General features: G+C 65.9%; 7 protein-coding genes across 7 annotated transcripts; 5 read left to right on the forward strand and 2 right to left on the reverse strand.

The window, feature by feature from the left end:
- Positions 1–2,505: 2,505 nt before the first annotated feature.
- Positions 2,506–3,339, forward strand: EMIHUDRAFT_41953 (hypothetical protein; the record flags this gene model as incomplete). Its single annotated transcript, XM_005786025.1, has 1 exon — positions 2,506–3,339. A coding segment is annotated over one exon (834 nt), but the record flags the coding sequence as incomplete, so codon positions are not given.
- Positions 3,340–6,475: 3,136 nt separating this feature from the next.
- On the forward strand, positions 6,476–6,918 carry EMIHUDRAFT_229375 (hypothetical protein; the record flags this gene model as incomplete). The annotated part of the gene is made up of 3 exons (XM_005786026.1): positions 6,476–6,541; positions 6,649–6,812; positions 6,897–6,918. 3 exons carry the CDS (start codon positions 6,476–6,478, stop codon positions 6,916–6,918), a joined length of 252 nt encoding a protein of 83 aa, XP_005786083.1.
- A 465-nt stretch (positions 6,919–7,383) lies between these two features.
- EMIHUDRAFT_441494 (hypothetical protein) lies at positions 7,384–12,200 on the forward strand. Its single transcript, XM_005786027.1, is given in 5 exon segments — positions 7,384–7,579; positions 7,690–11,043; positions 11,056–11,241; positions 11,252–11,728; positions 11,983–12,200. 2 exon segments carry the CDS (start codon positions 7,424–7,426, stop codon positions 10,804–10,806), a joined length of 3,273 nt encoding a protein of 1,090 aa, XP_005786084.1. The 5' UTR covers positions 7,384–7,423; the 3' UTR covers positions 10,807–11,043; positions 11,056–11,241; positions 11,252–11,728; positions 11,983–12,200.
- Positions 12,201–15,443: 3,243 nt separating this feature from the next.
- On the forward strand, positions 15,444–16,216 carry EMIHUDRAFT_363813 (Peptidylprolyl isomerase). The gene has a single exon (XM_005786028.1). The coding sequence runs from the start codon at positions 15,515–15,517 to the stop codon at positions 16,121–16,123; it is 609 nt and encodes a 202-aa protein (XP_005786085.1). The 5' UTR covers positions 15,444–15,514; the 3' UTR covers positions 16,124–16,216.
- Positions 16,217–16,583: 367 nt separating this feature from the next.
- EMIHUDRAFT_229379 (hypothetical protein) lies at positions 16,584–17,255 on the reverse strand (the record flags this gene model as incomplete). The annotated part of the gene is made up of 1 exon (XM_005786029.1): positions 16,584–17,255. The coding sequence occupies one exon, from the start codon at positions 17,253–17,255 to the stop codon at positions 16,584–16,586; it is 672 nt and encodes a 223-aa protein (XP_005786086.1).
- Positions 17,256–18,279: 1,024 nt separating this feature from the next.
- EMIHUDRAFT_418018 (hypothetical protein) lies at positions 18,280–22,148 on the forward strand. The gene is made up of 11 exons (XM_005786030.1): positions 18,280–18,938; positions 19,055–19,110; positions 19,239–19,510; positions 19,595–19,755; positions 19,795–19,995; positions 20,057–20,320; positions 20,538–21,036; positions 21,065–21,366; positions 21,437–21,517; positions 21,588–21,833; positions 22,045–22,148. The coding sequence occupies exons 1-7, from the start codon at positions 18,297–18,299 to the stop codon at positions 20,805–20,807; spliced, it is 1,866 nt and encodes a 621-aa protein (XP_005786087.1). The 5' UTR covers positions 18,280–18,296; the 3' UTR covers positions 20,808–21,036; positions 21,065–21,366; positions 21,437–21,517; positions 21,588–21,833; positions 22,045–22,148.
- On the reverse strand, positions 21,457–23,799 carry IDH2 (isocitrate dehydrogenase; the record flags this gene model as incomplete). The annotated part of the gene is made up of 11 exons (XM_005786088.1): positions 21,457–21,520; positions 21,568–21,833; positions 22,051–22,158; positions 22,220–22,341; positions 22,565–22,641; positions 22,748–22,853; positions 22,885–22,997; positions 23,068–23,153; positions 23,222–23,272; positions 23,540–23,599; positions 23,758–23,799. The coding sequence occupies 11 exons, from the start codon at positions 23,797–23,799 to the stop codon at positions 21,457–21,459; spliced, it is 1,095 nt and encodes a 364-aa protein (XP_005786145.1).
- Between the last annotated feature and the right edge of the window lie 458 nt (positions 23,800–24,257).

The raw sequence follows: 24,257 nt of genomic DNA on the forward strand, positions 1-24,257 counted from the left end.
GGGGCGTCGATTTCTCTTGTGACGATTTCACTTTAAAACGCTGGTGCAGATGGGGGTTTCTCTATAGAAGTCGGAGCCTTGCGTCCAAGGAGAGGCAGCGTGCGGCTCCGTGGACTCGGCCATCACCCGCGGGGGAGAGGGCGAAAAGAAGCACTCCCGCCCTCGCTAGCTGTCTGTTCGTTTTGGGGGTCACCCTCCCCATCATGCACGCCGCCGCGTACTCGCTATCGGTCCGCACTACTCCGCGTGAGCCCGCTCGTTGCGGTGACGAGGACAGGAGAGCACGGAGGAGCTCGGCCAGGGCGGTTAGTTCCGCCGTGTTGTTGGTATGCTTTCTCGCGCCGAGGTAGGCTGGGTGCGCCGCCGAAGTGACATCTGGCCCGTAGCCCTCGCTCGCCAGCGACGCGCCCTCATCGCCGATGGCGTCGCCCCCGAAGAGTACTGTATAGGCCCATCCTGCTTTCCCTAGGTCCTCCGACCCGTCTGTGTATGCCACCCAGTCGGGCGGGCGTCGTTGCGCCTGTTCTGTCAGTTGCTGCTGTGGGCGAAGAACGACCCCTGGTGCCTCTACCATTAGTCTCAGCTTGACCCGGCATGCCCCCCCTTCACCCTGAGGCGCTACACAGAGGAGTGCGACTGTGCTCACCGCGCAGCCGTTTGCCGCCACCCCTCGGACAGATTCGAGCGTCTCGGGGATATGTATGCGGCCATTGCGCCGAATAAAACGGCGGCAAGTGCCGGGAGGTGCACAGGGGCTTCGGCGAGAGCGTCGATGCCTTGAGTTGCCCGCTATGGCCGGGGGCTGCACCGCCGTGTGCATCAAGAAGAACTTGCACATGTGCAAACTGTGTGTATGCCGAGTTGTGACGGCGGCGAGGGCGACACGGACGGAGCAGGCGACAAAGGCGAATCCGACGGCGGAGGCGGCGACGGCGACACGGACGGAGGCGGCGAAAGCGAGACCGATGGCGGCGACGGCGACGGCAAGCGAGCTTGCTGCGGGGAGGGCGAGACGAAGGAAGGCAGCGGCGACGGCGACACGGACGGAGGCGGCGACGGCGACACGGACGGAGGCGGCGACGGCGACACGGACGGAGGCGGCGAAAGCGACACGGACGGAGGCGGCGAAGTCGACACGACCGACGGCGGGATTCCAACGGCGGCGGCGGCGACGGCGACAAGGACAGAGGCGGCGAAAGCGAGACCGACGGCGGCGACGGCGACGGCGACATGGATTGAGGCGGCAAAGGTGAGATCGGCGGCGGGGATGGCGAAACGGAGGAAGGCAGCGGCGACGGCGACACGGACGGAGGCGGCGAAGGCGACACGGACGGATCCGAGGCGGCGACGGCGACACGGACGGCGGAGCGGCGACAGCGACACGGAAGAAGGCGACGGCGAGACCGACGGCACGGCGGGGAGGGTGAGGGCGGCAGCGGGGAGGAGTGCGGCGGCAACGGCAGCGGCGAGGGCGGCGGCGACGGCGGAGGAGAGAGCGGCGGAGAGGGCGGTGGAGAAGGCCGCGGGGAGGGTGGCGGAGAGGGCGGTGGAGGCGAGGGCGGCGGCGACGGCGGAGGAGAGCGCGGAGGCGACAGTGGCGGAGAGGGCGGCGAGGAGGGTGGCGAAATCGCAAATTCACCTGCGGGAACCGGGACGGCGGGGAGGTGGCGGGACCGAATCGTACCGCGGGCCGCCGGGCAGCGGCCATACCCGCTCGGGGGAGGCAGGGCTCAGAATCGGTTTCAGGCCACAAGGCCGGTGAGTTGGGCGTGACCGTCATCTAGAACGCGCCCGCTCGCTCGCGAAGTCGGTCTGCGGAAGGTAACGACGATTCGGCTAGCTGGGCGTCTGCGGAGGCAAGGGGCGGGCTGGCGATCCGCAACGAGGCCTGTTTGTCGCGGTCGGACAGGCACCCGTCGCATCTGTGGACAGGTGTGACGACGGCAGTGACGAGTTTGCGGCGCAGCCGGCGCACGGGGTCCCGCCGTCAGCGGCCACACAGGCAAGAGCGGCACATCATGAGTCGGGGGGGTGTCGGGGCACGACGAGGGTTGCTTCGGCTGGCGCTCGGAGGCCACCAGGCGGCCCCATTTGATGTCCGGGAGGTGCCTCCCGGACGCCTCCCGGACAGCTAACGTGCAGAGCACCGTAGACGCCTTGCCCAGAAAAATTTCTGTTAGCGCTCTCGGCTCTCGGCTCGGCACGTTCCCTCGAAAGCTGATCGCCACAACGCAAGGTGTTCCTCCTCGCGAGGGTATGACGGCCCTCGGATCGGCTTACTTGCGGTACCTGAAGGTCCTCAAGTCGTTCAGCGCTCACTCACTCGCTCTTACGCTGCTGGCGGCGGTTTGCTCTTCCTCGCCGCGCCTCGCCCCGCTCGCGCTCCTCCTACTGGCGGATCGCTGCGAGGCCGCGGGCACGATCTGCAACAACAGCGTGCCGTGCTACTCCGGCTGCCCTACCAGCGTGTATGGCACGTCGCTGTGCGACGGCAACTACACGGGCACCTCGGTGGATCTGCGAAGCCAAGGGCTGTCGGGGACGATCCCTCCGCAGCTGGGCGACATCTCGCAGCTGCAGAGGCTTGGTCTGTCCGGCAACTCCATCTCGGGCACCATCCCTCCGGAGACGAGCAAGCTCTCGCAGCTGGAGTGGCTTAACCTCCGGCATAACTACAATATCTCGGGCACCATCCCTGCGGGTACGGGCAAGCTCTCGCAGCTGGAGACTCTTTACCTGGAGCGCAACTCCATCTCGGGCACCATCCCTCCGGAGACGGGCAAGCTCTCGCAGCTGGAGGAGCTTAACCTGGGCGACAACTCCATCTCGGGCACCATCCCTGCGGATACAGGCAAGCTCTCGCAGCTGGAGGTGCTTGATCTGGAAAGCAACTCCATCTCGGGCACCATCCCTCCGGAGACGGGCAAGCTCTCGCAGCTGCAGGTGCTTTACCTGTACAACAACTCCATCTCGGGCACCATCCCTGCGGATACAGGCAAGCTCTCGCAGCTAAATAAGCTTGCTCTGCGCATCAACTCCATCTCGGGCACCATCCCTCCAGAGACGGGCAAGCTCTCGCAGCTGCAGATGCTTAACCTGCGCAGCAACTCCATCTCGGGCACCATCCCTCCGGAGACGGGCAAGCTCTTGCAGCTGAATAAGCTTATTCTGCGCAGCAACTCCATCTCGGGCACCATCCCTCCGGAGACGGGCAAGCTCTCGCAGCTGCAGATGCTTTACCTGTACAACAACTCCATCTCGGGCACCGTGCCGTCGCAGCTCAACGGCCTGCCGCTACTGTACACGTGCATGCTGGGCGGCACCAACCACTTTGCCTGCCCCTTGCCCGCCCTTCCTGAAGCCTGCACCTCGGGCTCGAACTTCCCTCCGGAGTGCAACTACCCGCCCTCACCGCCCGAGCCCTCGGCACCGCCGCCCTCGCCGCCGCCCACTCCGCCGCCCTCGCCGCCGCCTCCCGGTGAGGAATGCGGGGAATGGTGGAAGGTCCTCCTCTCCGTGCTGATGACGGCCCTCGGATCGCTGGGAACCTTCGGCGGCCTTGCTTACTTGCGGTACCTGAAGGTCCTCAAGTCGTTCGTCGGCCCCGATGGCATGCCGCGCTCCGCAACTTGGCGCGGCTTTTGGGACTTCCTCAAAACTCCCTCCTACGTCGAGGTTGCCCAAGACGCGTGCAAGAGTGTCACCTCGGAGGTCGGATCAGTGGAGTCCGTCGGCGACTCAGTCCGCGAGATGTTGCCTAAGGGAGAGGAGCTTATTGACAAGATGGAAGAGGGAATGAAGAAGGCGGCCAAGCCAAACAACGAGGAGGAGGAGGAGGAGGAGGTGAAGGAGAAGAAAGCCGCGGGGACGGTCAAGCATGTGCACTCGTGCCCGCGCCGCAAGAGCGGCACAGGCACGGTCAGCGACGTGACCTGGAACGTCAGGACGCATCCGGAGCTGTACGAGCACACGGTGGACACCGAGGAGGTGAGCTGCCTGAGCAAGAGCGGCTACCTGCGCGGCAAAGACAAGGCCCTGCAAATGGCAAAGGAGCACGGCGGGACGCGCGGCCAGCAGTACGCGGCAGCCGCATTCGAGAAGGCCGAGGGAGCGACGAACGACGCGAAGGAGGAGGCCAAGGCAAACGTCGTTAGCGTCGCCAAGGGCTACCTCGCTCAGTTCGTCCCTGGCTTTTAAGCTGGCCCTCTGTGACCTCTCGTTTGGTCATCCTCGCGGCAACGAGTCCAAGTATCCCGCGTCAAGGGTGCTGCTCACTAGGTCGCTGTGCCCTCCCAGCCTCCACTCGACAAACATCCCGTCACCCCGACTATCCTGGGCGGGCCCGTTATTGGAATGCGCACTTGAGAGCTCGCACATATCTCCAGGTTGCTCACCCAACTCCGCTACTCCGGGGATCGCCGGGGATCGCAAGGGGCGCGAGCGGGGGGCGTGGGTGGGTGGGGGGGGGGGGGGGGGAGCAAGAAGTGCTTGAGCACGTGTGCAAAAGAAGGGAGTCACCCGCTTGCCCGTTCGGATCGCTCCTCCTCGCAAACCCTTGTTTCGGCACATTCCGAAAAAGAATTCTCTTTAAATACAAGCGTCAAGCCTCTCAGCGAAAAAGAATTCCACCGGCAGAGGCCGCTGTGGCCGCTGTTTCACAGACCTTGTTATTGAGAAGAAATACGTCCTATGGCGCTTTGCGCTGGTCTGTGAGAGGTTGAGGTGCGAGCCCTGGAGGCCCTGGGGATGGGGGGAGACTACCCGCGGGCCTAGAAGGCCCGCGCGCAGGGGGGTGGGACATTGAGATTGAAGGCGGAGGTGGAGGCGGCAGGTGCTTGGCTAGGGTGCCCACAAGACCCAAAAGAAAATAGCTTTCCGACTCAAAAAGGGACGCACGAGGCAAATCTGATGTTGGCCAGTTCCAATAGGAGCGAGGCCTCTTCCGTTGGGGGACCGAGTTCATAGGAAACGAGGGTTTCCCATTGTGACCCGCTCCAGCGCGAGCGTGACACTGCACTTGGCGCCGAGCGCCCGCGGCTCAGACCTTGTGCAGGCCACCCCTCGGTGACCACGCCGGTCCGGACCGATGGCGCTCGGTGTGGAGCAAGCAAGACCCCCCCCCCCCCCTCGGCGCGCGCTCGCCATTCCAACGGCCGCCAGGAGCACCAAGAGGACTCCTCATGGCTGTGGTCAAGTGGGCTTCGACCGGCCTCGGCTGGGGGGGCGGGTTGTCCCGGCTGCGGACGCCTTCTGCAGCCCCCTGGGCGTGGGTCAGCACCCCAAAACTGCCCCTCGGCGGCATACAGCACTGCCAGCCAGCCTCTTCCTCCTCCTCAAGGGCTCTACTATAGGCCATATTGCGCCGCCTCCTACTGGCAGCCGGGCGGGCGCGCGCCGCGCGCGCCTCGGCGCGCGCACGGCTCGCAAAGTTCGAACGAGTACTGCCGCCCGGCCGCCTCAAGGCTGCCGGGCGGCAGTACTCGCCTCGCACGCGCACCGGCTGATCTGGCTGCTGCGCCGGCGGCCGCTGCGCTGGCCGCTGCTGCGCTGGCTGGCGGGCGGTACGGCCGCCGGCGGCCGCTGCACCCGCGCCTTCCCTCGCGGGCGCCGTCGCGCCGCGCGCGCCCAACTCTGCTGGCACACGGCACGCGTCGGCACACAGCCGCGGAGAACAGGCGGTGCTGTGCGCGAAGCGCGCGCGATCTCGTACTTTTTAAGGCTGGATCCGGCCATTCCAAGGGTATACCTTTGAGAATCCCCAGCGTCCCACCCTCCTAGTCACACTCTCAATTTCTCGACTGGCCAACACGAAGTGCTGCGATCGGGGGTGGCCCATTTCTTTTTTCCTTTCTTTTTTTGGGCCCTGTGGGCACCCTAGCTTGGCGGGTGCGGCTGGGAGCGGCTTGATCGGGACGGATGACACGTCTGATGCAGACATGCGGTCACCCTCGATTCCTGTTTGTTGAATGTTGAAAAATTCGTCTTATCCTTTCGGGCCTGCGGAAACGTTCAGGGCTCCCATTCGTGTTACCCCGGAAGCTCCGACGAGTTGCCACCTCCAGTGCCCTGCGCGCACCTGCGCATCTTCGCTATGCCAGAGAGAGCGGCCGCACTCTGCTCGCTACCCTGCTCCAAGAGATTCCAAATCCAGCACTGCCCGGTGGCGCGCAGGGTTTCTTTTTATGCTCCTGGAGTCTTGCCTTCGTGGGGCGCCTCGGCCTTTTCTTTTCACGGGTGCGGTGAGAGTGGCTCGCCGTCGAAACGACGCGTTTTCTTCTTCTTCGTGAGCCTGTGTGTGTGCCAGTCCGCGCCAGTCTGCGCCCTTGTCGTGCCAGTGTGCTGTGAGAGAGGATGGCTCTTAAGAATTCTTCTTCTTCGGCTTAGAGTTTTCGCTTCCGGAGCGAGCGGCGAGAGCCTGCGTCGGCGACCGTCCGTGACACCGGCCCGGTCGGCTGGGGCGGCGCTCGACACCGGCATGCCCGACGCCGAGGAGAAGTCCGACGCGCGCGACGGCCGCCTCTCGGGCCCGAAGAGCTTCCCGGTGCCGCGCGGCCGCCAAGAGCCGCCGACACCGCCGACACCCGCACCGCACGGCTGCGCCTCACACCCAGCCGAGCCGGACCACTCCCCCCGCTCGTCGCTCCACAGAACCGCCAGGCCGAGTTCGAGCGGAAGCAGCACAGCAAACGGGCGCTGGAGCTCTGCGCCGACCGGGTCGAGGCGTATGCCGAGTGCGCCACCGGCCGGACCATCACGCTGCCCTTCTACTGCCGCGGCGTCTTCAACGAGCTCAACGAGTGCCTCAAGCAGCAGTGCGCCGCGCCGCCCGCCCGTCCCATCACGCCCCCCACTCACACCCTGATGAATGCTGACCGCCGCCTCGCGTCGCGCCGTAGCAAGCCGGCCGAGCAGAACTGAGGCCTCCTCGAACCTCGCTGCACGCGGGCATTCCCTCACGGCGTAGAGCGGTGCGGTGGGCCGCCGGCCACCACGTCGCGGTGGGCTGCAGCAGGGTGGATTTCAGGCCACATCCCTCTTGCCTGCCTTCTCAGCCGGAGCTCTCTGGCGTCGCCGCAGAAGCCCGCTTGGGCCTTGGCCCCTTGGCCGCTTTAACCGCGCGTGGCAGGCAGATGGCAGGCAGAGGCTGCCGCGCGCGCGGATGGTCGGGAGACGTGTTGCCTGCCGCCGGCCATGTCGGCGGATGAGGACGATTTTTCTCTCCTTGTGCGACAAACTTTTTTCTGCTAGTGAACTGAGGAGAAGCGGGTCTAGCGGCGGAGGGCACGGGGAAAGGAACTTAGTGATGGGCCCGTCGGCCTCAGTTGTTTTTCTTTGCGCTCCATTGGTCGACTCCACGACCCACCTTGTTCGCTTGGTGTTGTTTGCGACAACGCTTCCTTGAGCCCTTCGACTCGTGTGCGCCATGAGCAAGCTCGACATTGAGGCTCAGCGCGCCGATCCGATGGCCAAGTGGACAATGTTGACATTCTCCGCCTGGATCATCCCTGTAACCCTTCTTGTCAGCCTCTTGTCGGTGGCGATCGCTGACTCAGTCCGCAGCAGCTCCGGCCCACTCGAGGTTAGACCATCAGCTGCCCGTTGCCAAGCCCTCGCGTCACGCCCCACCCTCTGCGCTCGCTCAGCAGAAAGTCTCGGGCTCACCCTCCTCCCTCGCGCGGCCGCTCGCAGGTCAAGGTCGTCCACGTCGAGAACCTGACGGCGGCCACGCTTTCCGAGGGTGCTGTGCAGCCTCCCGCGGACCCTCCTCAGCCGCCACCTCCGCCGGGCGTGCCGCCTCGCGCATTCGACCCGCTCGCCGCCTTCCACCACCTGGAGCTTCTCAACGACAACGCCACCGAGGGCTTCTTCCGCGTGCTGTGGGAGGAGGGCGATAAGCGGGGCCGGCCAGCCAAGGTGTGGTTCGAGGTGGACGAGGAGGACATCGGCGTGGAGTTCGTCGTCTCCGCGATGGTCGCAAAGGGCGACGGCACAACCAGCCTGCTCCACATGCCGCTCACCTCGGGGTCGCGCACCGTGTTCAAGTTTGAGCCGTCGCCGCACGTGCAGGGCGCAATCGACCTAATCGCGCCGCAGTACGAGCTCCGGCTGCCTCCGAATGGGACGATCTCCGAGGAAACCCTCGCCAAGGGAGCCTGGCCCGGCTTCGTCAAGACTTTTGCGGGCACCAAGGTGCTCCGCTGGGAGACTCGCCTCAACGCGTCGGCGTCAGAGGCGGACCGCGTCGAGGCGCTCGAGAAGGGCACCTGCGACGTGCCGCTCTGGCGCAACGCCTCCGACCCCGTCGTGACGCCCAAGCCTGGATGCGAGCCGTACTCCATCAACGGCACCTCGTGGCTGGTGGACGTGTCCTCGTGGCTCGCGTCGGGCGTCGTGCTGTCGAGCCCGCTCACGGGGGCGAGGCTCGTCGGCGCCGAGGCCTTCCCGACCTCGGCGCGTGTGTCTGTGCAGACGCCCTCCCTCGAGGTGCGCGTCTCCTTTGCTCGGCTGCCGCCGCTCGACGGCGGGTTCGTGCCGCGCGCCGCCGACGACCGCATCGGGTACTGGGACCTCCGCTACACGGAGGTGGGCACCGAGTCGGGCCCGCTCACCGACCAGACGACCAACCGCAGGGTGGACCTGATCCACCGCTGGAGACTCGAGCCCGCCGACAAGGAGCTGGCCGCGAAGGAGCGTGCGGCGGGCAACCTCATCGCGCCGGCGAAGCCAATTACGTACCACATCGACCCCTCGGTCCCGGAGCGGTGGCGGAAGGCGATGAAGCTCGGCGTGGAGCTGTGGCAGCCCGCGTTTGAGCGGGCGGGGTGGAAGGACGCCATCATTGCGGTCGCGCCCGGCGACGAGGGCTTCCCCGAGGACTACTCCGCCGCCGACTCGCGCTACGCCTCCATATCGTGGGCCGTCTCCACCGACCGCGTCTATGCCGTCGGGCCGCACTCGTACGACCCGCGCACGGGGGAGATCCTGGACGCGGACATCATGTTTGCGCACTCGTGGGTCGACGCGTGGATCCGCGGGTTTGAGAACGAGAAGGGGAGCGCGATGGCGCGAGCGGGGGCTGAGGGCCACGACGGGAGGGACGGGCGGCGGCAACTCGACAGCAGCGGCAGCGCGCGACTCGCGCGCCGGCTGTCTGCCGCCCAGCGGTCGGTCGAGACGGCTCTTGGCGAGTCGGCGCCGCGCGCTCACCGACAGCACGATCACAGCCACGGAGAGCACGAGCACAGCCACGGCGAAGAGCACGACGACCACCATGACCACCACGACCACCACGACCACGCCGCGCACCCAGGCCCGTGCGGCATCTCCGGGGCCGCCGCGGCGCGCGAAGTCGCCGCGACGCTCCGCGCGAAGCTCCAGCTGGACGGCGTCATCGCGCCGGGCGACCCGGTGCCGGAGGAGTACGTGGAGGCGGCCTTGGTCGACGTGACGATGCACGAGGTCGGCCACACGCTCGGCATGCGCCACAACTTCAAGGCGTCCACCGCCTACTCGTACGCGCAGCTGCTCGACGCCAACTTCACAAAGACGAACGGCTTCGCGTCGTCGGTGATGGACTACATCGGCGCCTTCCTGCCGTCGAACCGCTCCCTCCCCGTGGTCGGCTCGCTCGGGGCAGAGGACGGCTACAACCCTTTCATGGGGGTGGTCGGCGCCTACGACAAGCACGTCATCGACTACGGCTACCGCCCTCTCGCAGACGAGCAGGCGGGGCGGCAGCACGCCGAGCTCGCCGCTCTCGCCGCCGAGGGCGCAGCGAACCGGGAGCTCGCATTCTCGACGGACGAGGACGGCCCGCGCACCGACGGCTCGGACCCGACGGCTTCGCTCTACGACATGTCGTCCGACCCGCTGGGCTTCTACATCGACCAGATCGCGCTCGCACAGCGCCTCCTCGAAGACGCCTCCAACCGGACCGTCGCCATCGGAGAGCCGTGGACCAAGCTGCTGCCGGCGGTGGAGCGGTACATGGGCGCGGCGCTCAAGGCGGGTACCTACGGCGCGAAGAACATCGGTGGCTTCATCTTCTCAAAGGCGCACAGGGGCGACCCCGGAGCTCCAGACCCGATGGTGCCCACGCCCGCGGCGGACCAGTGGCGGGCGCTGCGGCTCATCCTGCAGATCATCTCGGACGACTTTTGGCTCCCCGCCACGGACGCGCTCCGCTGGGCCCGCTCGCTTCCCCGGCGCGCTGGCTGGTGCGAGGGCCTGGACGTGTACTGCTACGGCCTCGAGCCGGCCGAGCTCCTCGAGCGCGTGTTTCGCACACGCGTGAACCTCCTGCACACGCTGGTGCAGCCGCACCGCCTGGCGGGCCTGCAGCAAGCGGAGTGGGAGGGCTTGGAGGCGGCGAACTCATCTTCGACTCGCTCGGTCGACGAAGAGCTGTCGTCTCGATCGGCGGAGGAGGACTGGGCGGTGGCGTGGGTGACGCCTCCTGCGGAGCTGGCGCTCGACTCCTTCGCCACGAAGACGCCATCCGTCGCAGGCCTTCTCCGGACCGTCAACAGCGTCGTCTCGCCACTTCCAACCGCCGCCGGCCTATCGGCGACCGCGGCGAAGGCGCGCTTCGCGCTGCAGCGTGTGTGGGTCTCACTCCTCACAGACATGTCTGCCGGCACGGAGGAGGCGGCCGCGGTGGCGACCTCTCTTTTGCTCAAGCTCAAGGAGGAGGTCGCAAGTGCTGTTGACACCAACACCGAGCCCGACGAGGATGCGCGCGACGCGCTACGCGCGCTGGCGCGCATGCTGGACCTCTGGGAGCGAGGCCTGCCCGTGCCCGCATAGACCAGAACTCGCATATCTTCCGCATGGACTAATGGCCAGCGAATATAGTCTCCACGCGTCTGCCCCGGTGCGGTCGCGCCTGTCGCCAACCAACGATGCTTTTATTTCGGGTTGCGCGAGAGCGATCAGGTGCTTCGTCTTCCCGGTGCATGCGGGCCCGGGAGAAGAGACCTACGAGCCGTGTGCGGTGTGGCTCCCCTCGCGCGGGGTTGCGGTGTGTGTGCCACTCTGTGTGCGCTGCGGCCACATAGTGCTGTGTGTGTGCGCGCCCGGGCCGCGCCCCGCGTCGGTGTATGTGTTTTGCTGCAGCGACGAGGATTCCGAAGTTATCTTTTTTCAATTTGTATTTTTTGGTGTACAATGTACTCTCTCTTGATACCTACCGCTTACTAAACCTTCACTCCCATAAAGCCGTACGGCACGCGGCGGAGACACACACCAACGGCAACGCACCACGCAAGCAACCGCAGCCCCGGCCTCAGTACAAGTTCCCAAGCCCAGCCTTGAGCCACTCCATGGTCGGCGGCCCCATCGTCCCTCGGAGGTCTTCCGCCGGCGCGCTGTGGCGGCGGGGGTCCTCGCCGTCCGCGGTCGTCGGCTGCCCTCGCGCGGTGAGCGCGCCGCCGGCGGTTGTGTGCGCGCCGTCGGAGCACTGGGCGATGACTGTCGCCGTCACCTCTGCCAGAGGCCCGCCGCCCGCCCCGGCCGGCGGCCCGAGCTCGGGCTCCGGATTTGCTTTCGCCGCGCGGCTGCGCGGCGTGACGAGCGACGCGACGGTGCGCGGCGAGACGAGGTGCCACCGGCTCACCGGCGGCGGCTTGACGGGCTGCTTCTGCTCGTGCGCCTCCTGGTGCAGCAGCTCCATCCGGGCGGCGAGCAGCTCTGCCGCCTCGTTAAAGAGGCCCTGCGCCTCGAGCGCGTCCTGAGGCGGAGGCCGCGAGGCGCGTGGGTCGAGGGGCGAGGCGAAAGCCGCGAGGCGGGAGGATGGGGGGGGGGGCGAGGCAGGGGAGGAGAGGGCTGCCGATGAGGGCGGCGTACCACCGCGGCCACCGCCTCGGCGCAGCCACCGCCTCGGCGCAGCCACCGCCTCGGCGCGGCCACCGCCTCGGCCCTCTCTCTCTGCTCCATCCCGGCCAGTCACGGTCATGTCTCGGCTAGACTCGTGGAGCGGCGCACCACGCGAACCATCACCTCTGACGAGCGCATGTGCGTCACCGCGGGCGGCTGCTGCTGTTGCTGCAGCTCGTGGTGCGGGCTCGACGAGTCGGGCAGGCGCAGCCACGTGGCGAGCGCTCTGTCGAGCGCGCCGAGGGGCGACTTTGGGACGATGGCGGGCACGTGGCTGGCGGCCAGCTTGTGCTTTGGCGGCGTGGCCGACTTGCGCACCTCGGCGCTGTGAGGGACCATCCGCTGCTGGATGGTCTGGATCACGCGGCCGGGCGTGTGCGGCTCGTCCATGGAGCCGCGCGCAAAGGAGTCGGTGTGGTAGTAGCCGGCGACCTTGTGCAGCCCCTTTGGCACGCGGAAGGACAAGTAGAGGGCCCGCGCGGAGATGGCGGTGAGGAGGAAGGCGACGCACATCATGATGGTGGACGGGAGGGCCACGCGGTAGTCGTGGTAGATCCAGGGGTGGATGCCGGCGGCGACGTAAAACGCCGTCAACCCGGCCGCCATCGACGCCGTGGTGTGGCGCCGCTGCGAGCTGAGCATCTCGACTGAGCGGTGCATGGAGCCGGGCGGTCCGTGGAGAGCGAGGCGCGGGCCGAGGACCGAGAGCATCAGCGTGGAGATGCAGACTTGCGTGAAGCAGGAGAAGGCTACCACCGAGAAGAAGGAGAAGCAGATCTGCAGCGCCTCCGTGCCAGCAGAGTCGCACTCCCAGCCCTCCAGCTCTCCATCGCCGAGGCCGCCGCCCACCCGTGTCGCCAACTCTGCCAGAGCAACTCCCCGCGCGAGCGGCTCTCCCTGCCTCCCACCCTCCCACACCGCTCCCGCAGCGATGCGGCCGGTGTGCGACAGGGCCCCGACCTGACCGTTGCCCGCCTCGGCCGCGCGGATCGAGGTGGCGTCGGATCGGAACGAGACGATGTCGCGCGAGACTCCCTCGGGGTCCGTGACGTTGAGCCCAACGCACATTGTCTGCACGCGCTCGGAGGTGACAAACGTGAGCGCGAGGCCGATGAGGACCGAGGCGGCGATCCCGAGCTGGTTGTAGTGCCACACGTGAAAGTTGAGCTCCTTCTCGCGCAGCCGGACCAGATCGGTGGTCAGCTCGGCGTTGAGGAACGCCTTGTCGGCGGCTAACATCAGCGCGGTCTTCTACAACCGCAAGTATTGATGAAGTAAGCGACGGAGGGCGAGCGCCTCGGCGCGAGCGAAGGACAGGATATGCGGACGGCCGGGCTCCCTCGCCGCCTCACCTTGCCGACGAGCGGAAAAAATCCCCGCGCGCGCGGGGGCGGCGGAGGCGCGCGGCGGCGGCGGCGGCGGCGGCGGCGGCGGGTGTGCGGGATGTCTGTGGGCCCGAGAGCGATGTGTGTGTGTCCGCCTTGCGTTTGTTTTCATAACATCGAAGGCTAAGCTCGAAAAAATTAAAACCCGCGCGCTTTCTTTTCATCCTCCTTGCGTAAACGAAGGACGTTCAGATTTTACGTAGGTCAATGCCGGACGACGGCGGGGGGCCCGCCGTGGTGCGCATCCTTTTCCCGCTGCCGACGATGGATCTTCGTCGTCACACGCATGCCGCTCGGAGCGTATGCTGAGGGAGGGTGTAGAGGATGTAGAGTGTAGAGCGCTGTAGAGCTGTAGAGATGTAGAGCGCTCTGGAGTGCTGTAGAGCTGTAGAGCTCTACATCTGGCGCGTGACGAACTGCCTCCGTTGTAGAGCGATGTAGAGCGCGATTTTGTTGTAGAGTTTGTTGTAGAGGCTCTACAGCAAACCCGCCGGGAAGGCAGTGACTCAAAGAGGTCGAGCCGCGCTAATGGGGTGTCTCCGAGCTTACTGGAGCTCTGATGGACGGCCCTGACTATCCCTGACACACAGAGAGTCACTCTGATGGCACACAACACCCTATAACTGCGTCATGACCAGCCTGCCATGCGTCGCTGGTGCCGCATTCGTCGCAGTGCTTCTTTAGCAGGCGGTGGACTGTCGGCTGCGAGGACGGTCGCATTTGCGCGAGGCGAGGCGAGCATTGCTGCGCGTTGCATGCGCCATGCCTCGCGCCAGCGCGTGCGGGAGCTCCTGGCTGAGCGTTGAGTCCAGGCGAGTTGCGCTGGCCACGATCGCTACGCCGAGCCGAGCTGACGCGCCGAGGCGCCGGCCAGTCGCAGCCGTGAGGCATGCCACAGCAGCAGAGGCACCTGCCACCCATTGGGCGGGCAGACAGAAGGCCAGGGCAGCACTGGCGAGTGCAACGCGCCTCATGTCGGAGAGCGACCGTGCCTCGTTCGCCGCTTTTGATGTACATGTACCTAGGTAGAGTTTGTTGTAGAGATTTCACGTTGTAGAGCGCCTCTACATCGCTCTACAACGGAGGCAGTTCGTCACGCGGTGGATGTAGAGCTCTACAGCTCTACAGCGCTCTACAGCGCTCCAGAGCGCTCTACTCGAGTACATCTCTACAGCTCTACAGCGCTCTACACTCTACATCCTCTACACCCTCCCTCAGAGCGTATGGCGAACGGATTTCCCCAAGGGCTCTTGGGGTGTGTGATAGAGCGAGCTGGGGATGGGTGGGGATGGGTGGGGATGGGTGGGGATGGGTGGGGATGGGTGGGGATGGGTGGGGATGGGTGGGGATGGGTGGGGATGGGTGGGGATGGGTGGGGACCTCGGAGATCAGCGGGACACGTCGGCCGCGCGCTCCACACAGCTGTACATGGACATGTTGCATGCACATGCGCATGTGCATGTTGTCATGTTGAACGTCAAAGTTGTGAAGCACCCACGCGCGCCGCGCTCATTCCGTCCCATTTGGGAAGGTGTGAACTCGCCTGCCTGGCGCCATGGCTCGTCCATCATCATTGAGAGGTCTGTCCCTCGCCTGCCTGGGTGTCACCCTAGTGCCCCGTGTAATTGCCAAAAACGCACACTGAATCTCACGAATCTCACGACACACCCACCAATATTTTTCATGCAATGTTGGTCACCAATTTGGGTCCTCAATCGGGTTGAATTTGGCCATCATCACGACTGACACTGACGATTTCATACTGAGTGTCAGGGGACCCCCAGATCGAGTTTATGCAATCTCCCGGGGAGATTTCGAGAAAAGCACACCGATATATCCAAGCCAACTATCCCGACCGCGTCGAACTCATCGTCATCGACGCGGGCTCTCTCGGCTACGGGACCGGCCCCAGCTTCGGCTGAGTGAGGGCTGACAAGCCTTGCCACAAGCTGCCGAGTCCAAATCACCAGGTTAGGTTAGGAACAAATCTCTCTCTCTCTCTAGGTTAGGTAGAAAGGTGAAGAACAGTTCAGGCTCTGTGACAGTCGTGATTTCTTGTTGGTTTTCAGCAAATCAAGACATATCAACAAATAAAAAAGGAAACGGCAGTTAGATCTTGGAGCTTTTGCTTTCTTTGTTTGTTGCCGGAGGCCAAGAAACCACCCATGCTTGCCCTCCTCCTCGCCACGCCCACGTTCATGGTCGCGCCGGCGCCTCCGTCGTCGCTGCGCGCCCCGGTGCGAGCGGCCACCTCGATGGGTAGCCTCGACAGGCGCGCCGTCGGCGTCGGCGCCGCCGCCGCCGTCGCGCTCGGCACCGCAGACAGCGCCAGCGCCGCCGAGGGAGGCTATCCCAAAATGACGATCAAGACCACCCAAGGCGAGATGGAGTTCGAGATGTGGGACGACGTCGCGCCGAAGCATGTCAAGTCTTTTCTCACCCTCGCGAAGCAGGGCTTCTTTGACGGCGGCGCATTTCACAGGATCATTCCTGGATTCGTCATTCAGGGCGGCGACCCCAACGCCAAGGTCGGGTACGGCCCGTCCGGCACGCTCGACGGCGCGGACAAGGCCAAGGTGCGGAAGTGGGGGACCGGAGGCCCGGGCTACAACGTGCCGGCTGAGTTTAACGAGCGGATCCACGAGTTTGGTGTGCTGTCGATGGCGCGGTCCAACGACCCGGACTCGGCGGGCTCGCAGTTCTTCGTCTGCCTCGGGAACCTGCCCTCGCTCGACCGCAAGTACACAACCTTTGGCAAGCTGACCAAGGGCGACGACGTGCTGCGCAAGATTGCCGCCGCGAAGACGGTGACGGGCGACATTCCGTTCGAGAGGCAGGGGATCGAGAGGGTGGACCCGCTGTAGACGGCGATGGAGCTCCCTCTAGTGTTTCACTCGACACCTCACCCTGTCGTGCGCCGCCGCCATCATGGCACATCACGAGCCGCATATGCGTTATGCCATGTCCACATATAGCGAAAATAATATGCGATGAACAACCCGCTGCTCTCTGTGTGTGGAACTGCGCGCCGCGGCGCCTCCCCTTCGCTCCGGGTGTGCACCCGCGACTCAGTCTCCTTTTTAACACGCTACAGAAGGTTCAAAGTATACAGCCACGACGGCACGGGGGGCTCCTGGAGGCCTGCACACACACAAGACTTACTCTACTAAGACTCTACACAAAAGTCATCTCGTTAACCGGTAAAATGTCTAGAGTCCCTAGTCGTAAAGTATGTGCGGCTTGACGCTTGTCTTTGTGGCCCGTCAGTTTGTCGCGCGCGCCGGAGTGCACAAATCTGTGCATTCTCCACCACGAGCCCGCCCGTCAGCCTTGCTCGCGGCTCGCCTTGTAGTTTCGCACCTGCCGGATGTAGGAGCGCATGTGCGTCCCCTGCTCGAGCCCTGCCGCCTCGGCGTGCCGGTACGCCTCCATGGCCGCCTTGGCCTGCCCCGCCCGGATGCTGGCGCTGAAGTACGCGTTGCACGCCTCCGCCGACACGAGTCCGCGGCGCAGCAGCCACGACCACAGCTCCACGATCTGCGCGTGCGAGGGCAGGCTCCGCGCGCGCCGCCGCTCGCACGCCGCCAGGAAGAGGCCGTGCGCCGCCTCCGCCCGCGCCACGCCCTCGGAAGTTCTGCTCGCGGCCGCCTCCTCTCCGCACGCGAAGAATGCAGCGAACGCCTCCTTCATGTGCCCCGCCTCAGCCAAGGCGGCGGAGCCCGCCGTGGAGGCTCTCCGCCGCTCCGCGGCCGCCGCCTCCTCCGCCTGGTGCTGCGGGTCGACCAGCCTCTCGTAGGCTGCGTTGATCTGCGCCATCCTCTCCGGACAGCCTCGGTGCGTCGCGTCGGGGTGGTTCTGCCGCGCCAGCTGCAGATATTTGTGCCGCACGTCAGCGGTGGGGACGCCGGGCCGGAGGCCGAGCGTCTCGTACGGGCAGCCGCAGAGGCCGCGCACGCGCGCCGCGACGACGGCGCGGCCGCGACGGGAGGCGAGCATGTGTGGTCGCTTGCGATGGAATTGGGATTGTTCCACGACGATGCGGCCGTCGCCACGGCCTGTGCGTCGCGCGGGCGGCAGGGCGGAATGCACTTGCCTTCGGTGGCCCAATCCCGCTAGGGTGGGCGTGCTTTCGAGAGTACCCCAAATGAGTGGGATGTTTGGGGCCCTGCGAGCCTCGACGCGGACCTCGACGCGGAGCCAGAGCCGTGACGGCTGTCCTAAAAAAAGAAAGGAAAGGTGTATTATCTGTTACCGCGAGGTGGCATGAAGGTTGCAGCGAGAGTCGGCGAGAGACTGCGAAGAGAGATAGGAAGAGGCGGACGCCCAAGGGTGGGCGACGGCTAGCGCACCACACCCCTCTCCTTAAAAATCCCTGTGTGGTGGCGGCGTGCCGTCCTCCCATCCCCCCTTGGGTTCTCCGTTTTCTTTCTTTCTTTCTTTCTTTACTCTCGTGTTATTCCCTTGGGTTGTCCGTTTTGTTTCTTTCTTTTCTTTCTACTCTCGTGTTATCGTCGCGTAGTACGGTACTGCGTCGGGGCGGTGCGTATTCTCGTATCACTAGCTGGTGTCGTGTTGTCGTGTCCACGACTAGCAAAACAAAACAAACAAAAACATTGCTAAAAATCTCGACTAGCTCCGAGTAGAGGGGGTGCGGTCTGCTGCTAGGGGGGCCGCCCAAGGAAGCGCGAGGGAAAAAATCCGCCGCTGAGGGAAACCCGGAGCGCTGCCGTACGCCCTCGGAGACCCGTGTTATGGCCCTGCGACCGCGCACCCACAAACAACAAAAAATCTCTCTCTCGCACCCACACCACACCCACACGTTCGAGGAAGAGGGTGCGTTCTGCAGTTAAGGGGTAAGCGGGTAACCCGGTACACGGAACCGTCCCTCGGAGACGTGTTATGGCCCTGCGACCGCGCACCCCCTGGGCTAGGGCTCTCTTGTCCGCAACCCGACACCGAGCGTCCGGCCAACTGCGTGCGCTGCTAACCTCCCCTACCTCTAGTAGAGCCCGAACCACTGCGCGCGGAAGCGTCCCAATGGAGGAGGAGGAGGACGAGGCGGAGCTGTACGTCCCTGTGCGCAAGCGCCGCGCGCTGGCGCTGCAGCAGCAGAAGGAGGCCTCCTCGCTCTCCAAGCCGCGCGACCCAAAGGTGGCGCGGCTGCTGGCAGAGGCGGCGCGCGAGGAGGGCAAGCCAAAGAAGAAGTCGCTGCTCGACGAGCGCGCCGAGCAGCTAGCCTCCGGGACCATCGTGCCGCCGACCGAGGCCGAGGCCGAGCAGGCCGAGGCGCAGCAGGTGCTCGAGTCGATCGACAACCAGCACCGGCCGCTGATGGGCGTGCGGGAGCTCGCAAAGGGCGTCGAGTACACGGCGGCGCTCAAGGTGGGGACGTGGCGGCCGCCGTACCAGATCCGGCAGATGAGCGAGGAGGAGCGGCAGGCGATCCGCGACAAGTGGCACATCCTCGTCGAGGGCGACGAGATGCCTCCGCCAATCAAGTCGTTTCGCGACATGCGCTTCCCCGAGCCGGTGCTCTCGTACCTCGTCTCGCGCGGGATCAAGAAGCCGACGCCGATCCAGATCCAGGGCCTGCCCGCCGCGCTCGCCGGCCGCGACATGATCGGCATCGCCTTCACCGGATCCGGAAAGACGCTCGTCTTCACGCTGCCCCTCGTCATGGTGCCGCCGCTGCCAACCCCCCCTCACCCCCCCCCTCACCCCCCCGCCGCCCCCCTCCGCCCCCTCCGCCGCGCCTTGCCGCGCGCCCTCACGCACCACCCCTGCCCCGCCCGCAGGTCGCCTTCGAGGAGGAGCGCCGCCTGCCCATCACGAGGGGGGAGGGACCCTTCGGGTGCGTCTCCTCCGCCGCCCCGGCCGCCGCCCGCCGCTCCCGCCCGCCGCTCCAACTCGCCGCTCCAACTCGCCGCTCCCTCCCGCCGCTGCCCACCACCCGCCCGCCCGCCCGCCGCCCCGCCGCAGGATGATCATTGTCCCGTCGCGAGAGCTCGCCACGCAGACGTGGGAGGTGGCGCGCGGGATCGCAACCGCCGTCGCCGCCGCCGACGGCACCGAGCTGCGCTCTGTCTGCTGCATCGGCGGCCAAAACGTAAAGGAGCAGATGGACACGATCCGGCCGGGCGTGCACATGGTGATCGCGACTCCGGGCCGGCTGGGCGACATGCTCGAGAAGAAGCGCTTCTCGCTCGACGTCTGCCGCTACTTGGCGCTCGACGAGGCGGATCGACTCATCGGTGAGCGCTTCTCCTCTGCAGAGGATGTATATCGCCTCCTGCACGGGCACGTCTGCCGACACGTCCCGCACTGCTGCCCGGCAGGCGAGCCCGCCTTCGAGGAGGAGGTGCGCAAGATCCTCGACTTTTTCACCGGGCAGAGGCAGACCCTCCTCTTCTCGGCAACTATGCCCGCCAAGATCCAGTCCTTCGCCCGCTCGGCGCTCGCCCGGCCGCCAGGCTCTCTTCTGCGATCTACGGCGCTCGTCTGATCGTGCCCGCGCCGCTCGTAGGCGCTCGTCCAGCCGGTGATCGTCAACGTCGGCAGGGCGGGAGCCGCCAACTTGGACGTGATCCAGGAGGTCGAGTACGTCAAGCAGGAGGCGAAGATGCTCTACTTGCTCGAGTGCCTCCAAAAGACGGCGCCGCCCGTCCTCATCTTCTGCGAGTCCAAGTCCGACGTCGACGAGATCCACGAGTACCTGCTCATCAAGGGCGTCGCCGCCGTCGGCATGCCACCTGCGGCTAGCCGAGAGGGCCGCCCGAGAGGACCCGAGAGGACCCGAGACACTGATCGCTGTAGGCATCCACGGCGGCAAAGACCAGGAGGAGCGCCAGCTCGCAATCAACATGTTCCGCACCGGAAAGAAGGACGTCCTCATCGGGACCGACGTCGCCTCGAAGGGGCTCGACTTCCCCGACATCCAGCACGTGATCAACTACGACATGCCCAAGGAGATTGAGAACTACGTCCACCGCATCGGACGCACCGGCCGCTGCGGAAAGACGGGCGTCGCCACAACCTTCATCAACAAGTCGTGCGAGGACTCGGTGCATCGAGCCCCCTAGCCCCCAAGCCCCCCTCCTGCCTTCGCGCCTGCACACACACACACACACACACACACACACACACACACACACACACACACACACACACACACACACAAACACACACACACAAACACACACACACACAAAAAAACACCCTTCCCCTACCCCCCCCCCCCTTTTTCACCCCCCCCCCCCCCCTGGCCTCTGCTCCGCAAAGGTCCTGCTCGACCTCAAGCACCTCCTCATCGAGGCGAAGCAGCGCATCCCGCCCGTCCTCGCCACCCTCGAGGACCCGTTCGCCGCCGACGACGGCGCCGACGAGCTGACCAAGGGCTGCGCCTTCTGCGGAGGCCTCGGCCACCGCGTGACGACGTGTCCAAAGCTGGAGGCGCACCGGATGAAGCAGATGATGGGAACCAAGGACACGGGCCTCGCCGACGGAGGCTACTCCGGGGGCGGCATGGGCGGCGCGGCCACAGACTGGTGACGAGAGGGGAGGTCCCAGGGCGCCATGTACGTTGCATTGTCCGTGTCTTTCGCCATCTAGTTCTCTCCTCCTCTCGTCATGTCTACAGTTCTCGTTCTCTCTCTATGACGCATATGTTGGCGGCGCTGGTGGTTGTTGGGGATAGGTGTGTGTATGCGTGGTATGGGGGGGCGTCTGAGCAGGGCCGTGATACTGTACCGGCTACCGCCACAAAACGACATGTATCTCATACGACGATTCATGTCCCTCTCCTCTCGTCTACCCCTGCCCCTCTCCGCCTCCGGCAGCGCGCCGGCACCGAGCCACTGCGCCAGATACACATAACACAAGGAACACGACACACATTGCACACAAAATCAAAAGTCTCAAGTGAAGAGACGCAAGCGAGGCGCCCCTCGCCCACCGATGCCGCCTCGGCCGCAACGGCACGCACGCACCAGGCGCGCCCTCTCCGCGGCGGGGAAACGCACAAGGCGCGGGGCCGGCGCGGTGACTAAGTGTCGGCCTTTAGCGTTTTGATCATCGGGATCGGCGCTAGGTTGAGCTTGATGAGGCCAGCCTACAACCACAGACGTGTCAAGGATGAGCCACCGACGCGCGCAGTGCGGGTGGATTGCGGCAGCGCCCACCTTGAGCTCCGCCTTGTCGATCACGCCGTTGCCGTCCGTGTCGAGCTCGTTGAAGAGCGCATTGATAGCCTCATCGTCGACGTCCTGTTCACAGAGGGATGCGTGAGGAGGCGCTGTTCACAGCTCCGGACCGAAGCGCTCCCTCGCCGCGGTCCTTCTCGGCCGCCACCGGCTTGGTCGGCGCGGCCGTGGCCGCGCTCACGTCCTTGCCGATCTGGGAGGCGACCTCGTCGATGAACTGCTCGGTGGTCAGGCCGCTGGGGCCGCACAGGTCGCGCGTGCCCTTGCCCTCCACCATGCACTTGTGCACGATCTTGCGCAGCGAGGCGGTGAAGTCCTTCACGTCTTCACGGCCGCCGGCGAGGTCCGCGGAGTGGTCCATCGCGCCGAAGAGCGCCTCGACAGCCAGGCGGGTGGCGGTGGCCCTTCTCCACACGCGAGGGTGGGGTGGGGGCCCTACCCCCGCATCTCCGCGTCCAAGAATAGGGAGTGGCCCGCACGGCACTGACAGTGCAAGGCCCGACCCGTGGATGCCTGTGTGTGTGTGTGTGTGTGTGTGTGTGTGTGTGTGTGTGTGTGTGCGTGCGTGTGTGCGGCGTCGAGATCGCCTCCACCATGCCGAGCGGGTTGAGCGAGGTCTCCTCGCCCCGCAAACGCGCCGCGTCCATGTCCGCGACGGTGCCGTGCGACGCCTCGTACTCCTTGATGATCTCGCCGTTCGCCTGCGATCAGCAACGAGAGCCGCCTCAGCCCTGATTCATTCGACACGCCTCCTGGGTCCACATCTCCACTCGCCTTCTTGCCGATGAGGACCGAGTTGATGAAGCCAGGCGAGCGGTGCACCTGCGCGACCTCGTCGGTGAGCATGTCCCCGTCGTAGTTGTGCGCCGCCATCCCGAACCCGCCTGAAGGGGGGGGGGGGGGGGGGGGGTCAGGGAGGGAGAGAGAGCCACCACAGAAAGCCACCACGTGAAGCAGAGAGCTGTCAAGCGTCTCCCCCGGAGCCGTCCGTCCAGCGCACGCGTCGCGCTCGTGTTTCTTTGCAAAAGCAGCCTCGCTGGCCGCCCGTCCAGCGGACGGTGCTGCCTGTCTCGACTACTGTTCGCCCAGTCTCGGCTCTTCTCTCACCGCCCGTCCAGCGGATGATCTGCATCGTCGCCGCGTCAGAGATGAGGTGAGGAAGCTCGCCTGCCGACGGGCCAGGACTCGAGGGCGGGTGGGGGGGGGGGGGGAGGACATCGCGCGCCCTAGGAGGCGAGGGCGGGGCCGCGCGCGCCGCCGACGGTCTCGAGGAGGCCCTTGGCGAGGTACTTGTCCTTGTAGTGCGCGTCGAAGACCTCCTTCATCGCGACCCAGAAGCCCTCCTGCCACTTGAAGACGGTCTTCTTGGTGACCACGTACGGCACCACGCCCTTGCCTGTGGGGCATGTCTCGGGCGTGTCCTGGACGTGTCCGGGACACGACCACGTACGGCACCACGCCCTCGCCCCCGTCGGCCACGAGGCAGCGCGCGAAGAAGTGGTGCGCCAGGTCGGTCACGTTGTCGATCGGGTTGTGGTACCTGAGGAATGATTGATGGTCAATTCGCAACCACTCGAGGTCCGTCGCGGCTTCAAGCCAGGTTGTGGTACGTCACGACGGCGTTGTTGTCGTCGCTCAGGTCGCGCTGGTCGACAATCGTCGCGTCGCCGTCGGCGCCCAGGTGCACAGTCACAACCTGCCGGCACAACCCTTTTGCCTGAGCGCGACGCGATTGCTCCACGGCAAACCGCTGCCGCCGCACACCTTCCCTTTCCCGATGCCCGCCTTGAAGCCGGCGCCGTACTCGCCTCCCACCTGGCCGAGATGACCCGAGATGACCCGAGATGACCCGAGATGACCCGAGACCCGAGATGAGGCGCCGTACTCGCCTCCCGCCTGGCTGCAGCTCGCTCGTCTTGAGCGGTGAGTCTGCCCCGTGGAGGCGGCCGCTGCATCCCACCCCCAGTGCTCGAGCTATGCCAGACCACTCTCCCCCGTGCCGTGCTACACCGCACGCGAGGCTGCCTTCCCCTGTGCCGTGCTACACCGGCATGCCGCGCTACACGTGTAGCTACACGGCACCGCGTGCCGCTCGAACAGGACGGGCTTCTTGTACCCGAGCTCCATGCCCTCGATGTGGATCTGGTGGGCGGGGGGAGAGCCGCGGAGGGTGGCTGGGGCGGTACGCGGCAGCGGAGGGCAGGAGCGACTGTGACGAGAAGCCGGGAGCGGGGCGAGGCGGCGACAAGGTAGTCGCATGTGCGCAGTGGGGGGGGGGTACAGGGGGGGGGGGAGGAGACCGTGTCTCGGCTGATGGTGATGCCATTCCAGCCGCGACGCATCGCTCCTGCCACGAGGGAGCGAGCCGGCTCAGCGCGACGAGGCTCGGTCGCCTAGTGTTCCCTTGAGAACCCCCCCACACACACCCCACACCCCACACCCCCCCCCCGACACCCCTCCCCTGCATGCCACCCTCTCTGCTACAGACATGGGAGGGCGCGTCAGCGCGCCGTTCGGGCTGCCCCACGTCTTCTTCAGGCCCAGAAGCTCCTGTAGCGCCACGCGGGGCGGGTGAGCACGCCGGCGGAGCGGGCGGCGGCGGAGGCGGGCCGGCGGCTCCTTCTGGATTGCAGTTGGCGTGACGGTCGGCTCTGCCAGCGCGCCGGTGCATCCGGGGTGAGGGGAGGGCCGCTCGGTATCGCGAGCGGTGAGAGGTGAGGGATGGGATGGGGCGAGGGGCGAGGGGAGGCGGTAGAGGCTTCGAATGAGGAGCGACGCACCCTTGAAGATGGCACCGATC

This window comes from Emiliania huxleyi (genome assembly GCF_000372725.1).
Source record: "Emiliania huxleyi CCMP1516 chromosome Unknown EMIHUscaffold_155, whole genome shotgun sequence".
NCBI classification, from domain to species: domain Eukaryota; phylum Haptophyta; order Isochrysidales; family Noelaerhabdaceae; genus Emiliania; species Emiliania huxleyi.

Coding starts and splice junctions, on each gene's coding strand:
- EMIHUDRAFT_441494 (XM_005786027.1), top strand. CDS start 7,424: ATGAGCAAGCTCGACATTGAGGCTCAGCGCGCCGATCCGATGGCCAAG. Junction 7,580..7,689: donor GCAGCTCCGGCCCACTCGAG/GTTAGACCATCA, acceptor GGCCGCTCGCAG/GTCAAGGTCGTCCACGTCGA.
- EMIHUDRAFT_363813 (XM_005786028.1), top strand. CDS start 15,515: ATGGGTAGCCTCGACAGGCGCGCCGTCGGCGTCGGCGCCGCCGCCGCC.
- EMIHUDRAFT_418018 (XM_005786030.1), top strand. CDS start 18,297: ATGGAGGAGGAGGAGGACGAGGCGGAGCTGTACGTCCCTGTGCGCAAG. Junction 19,756..19,794: donor TTCTGCGATCTACGGCGCTC/GTCTGATCGTGC, acceptor GCGCTCGTCCAG/CCGGTGATCGTCAACGTCGG. Junction 20,321..20,537: donor ACAAGTCGTGCGAGGACTCG/GTGCATCGAGCC, acceptor TGCTCCGCAAAG/GTCCTGCTCGACCTCAAGCA.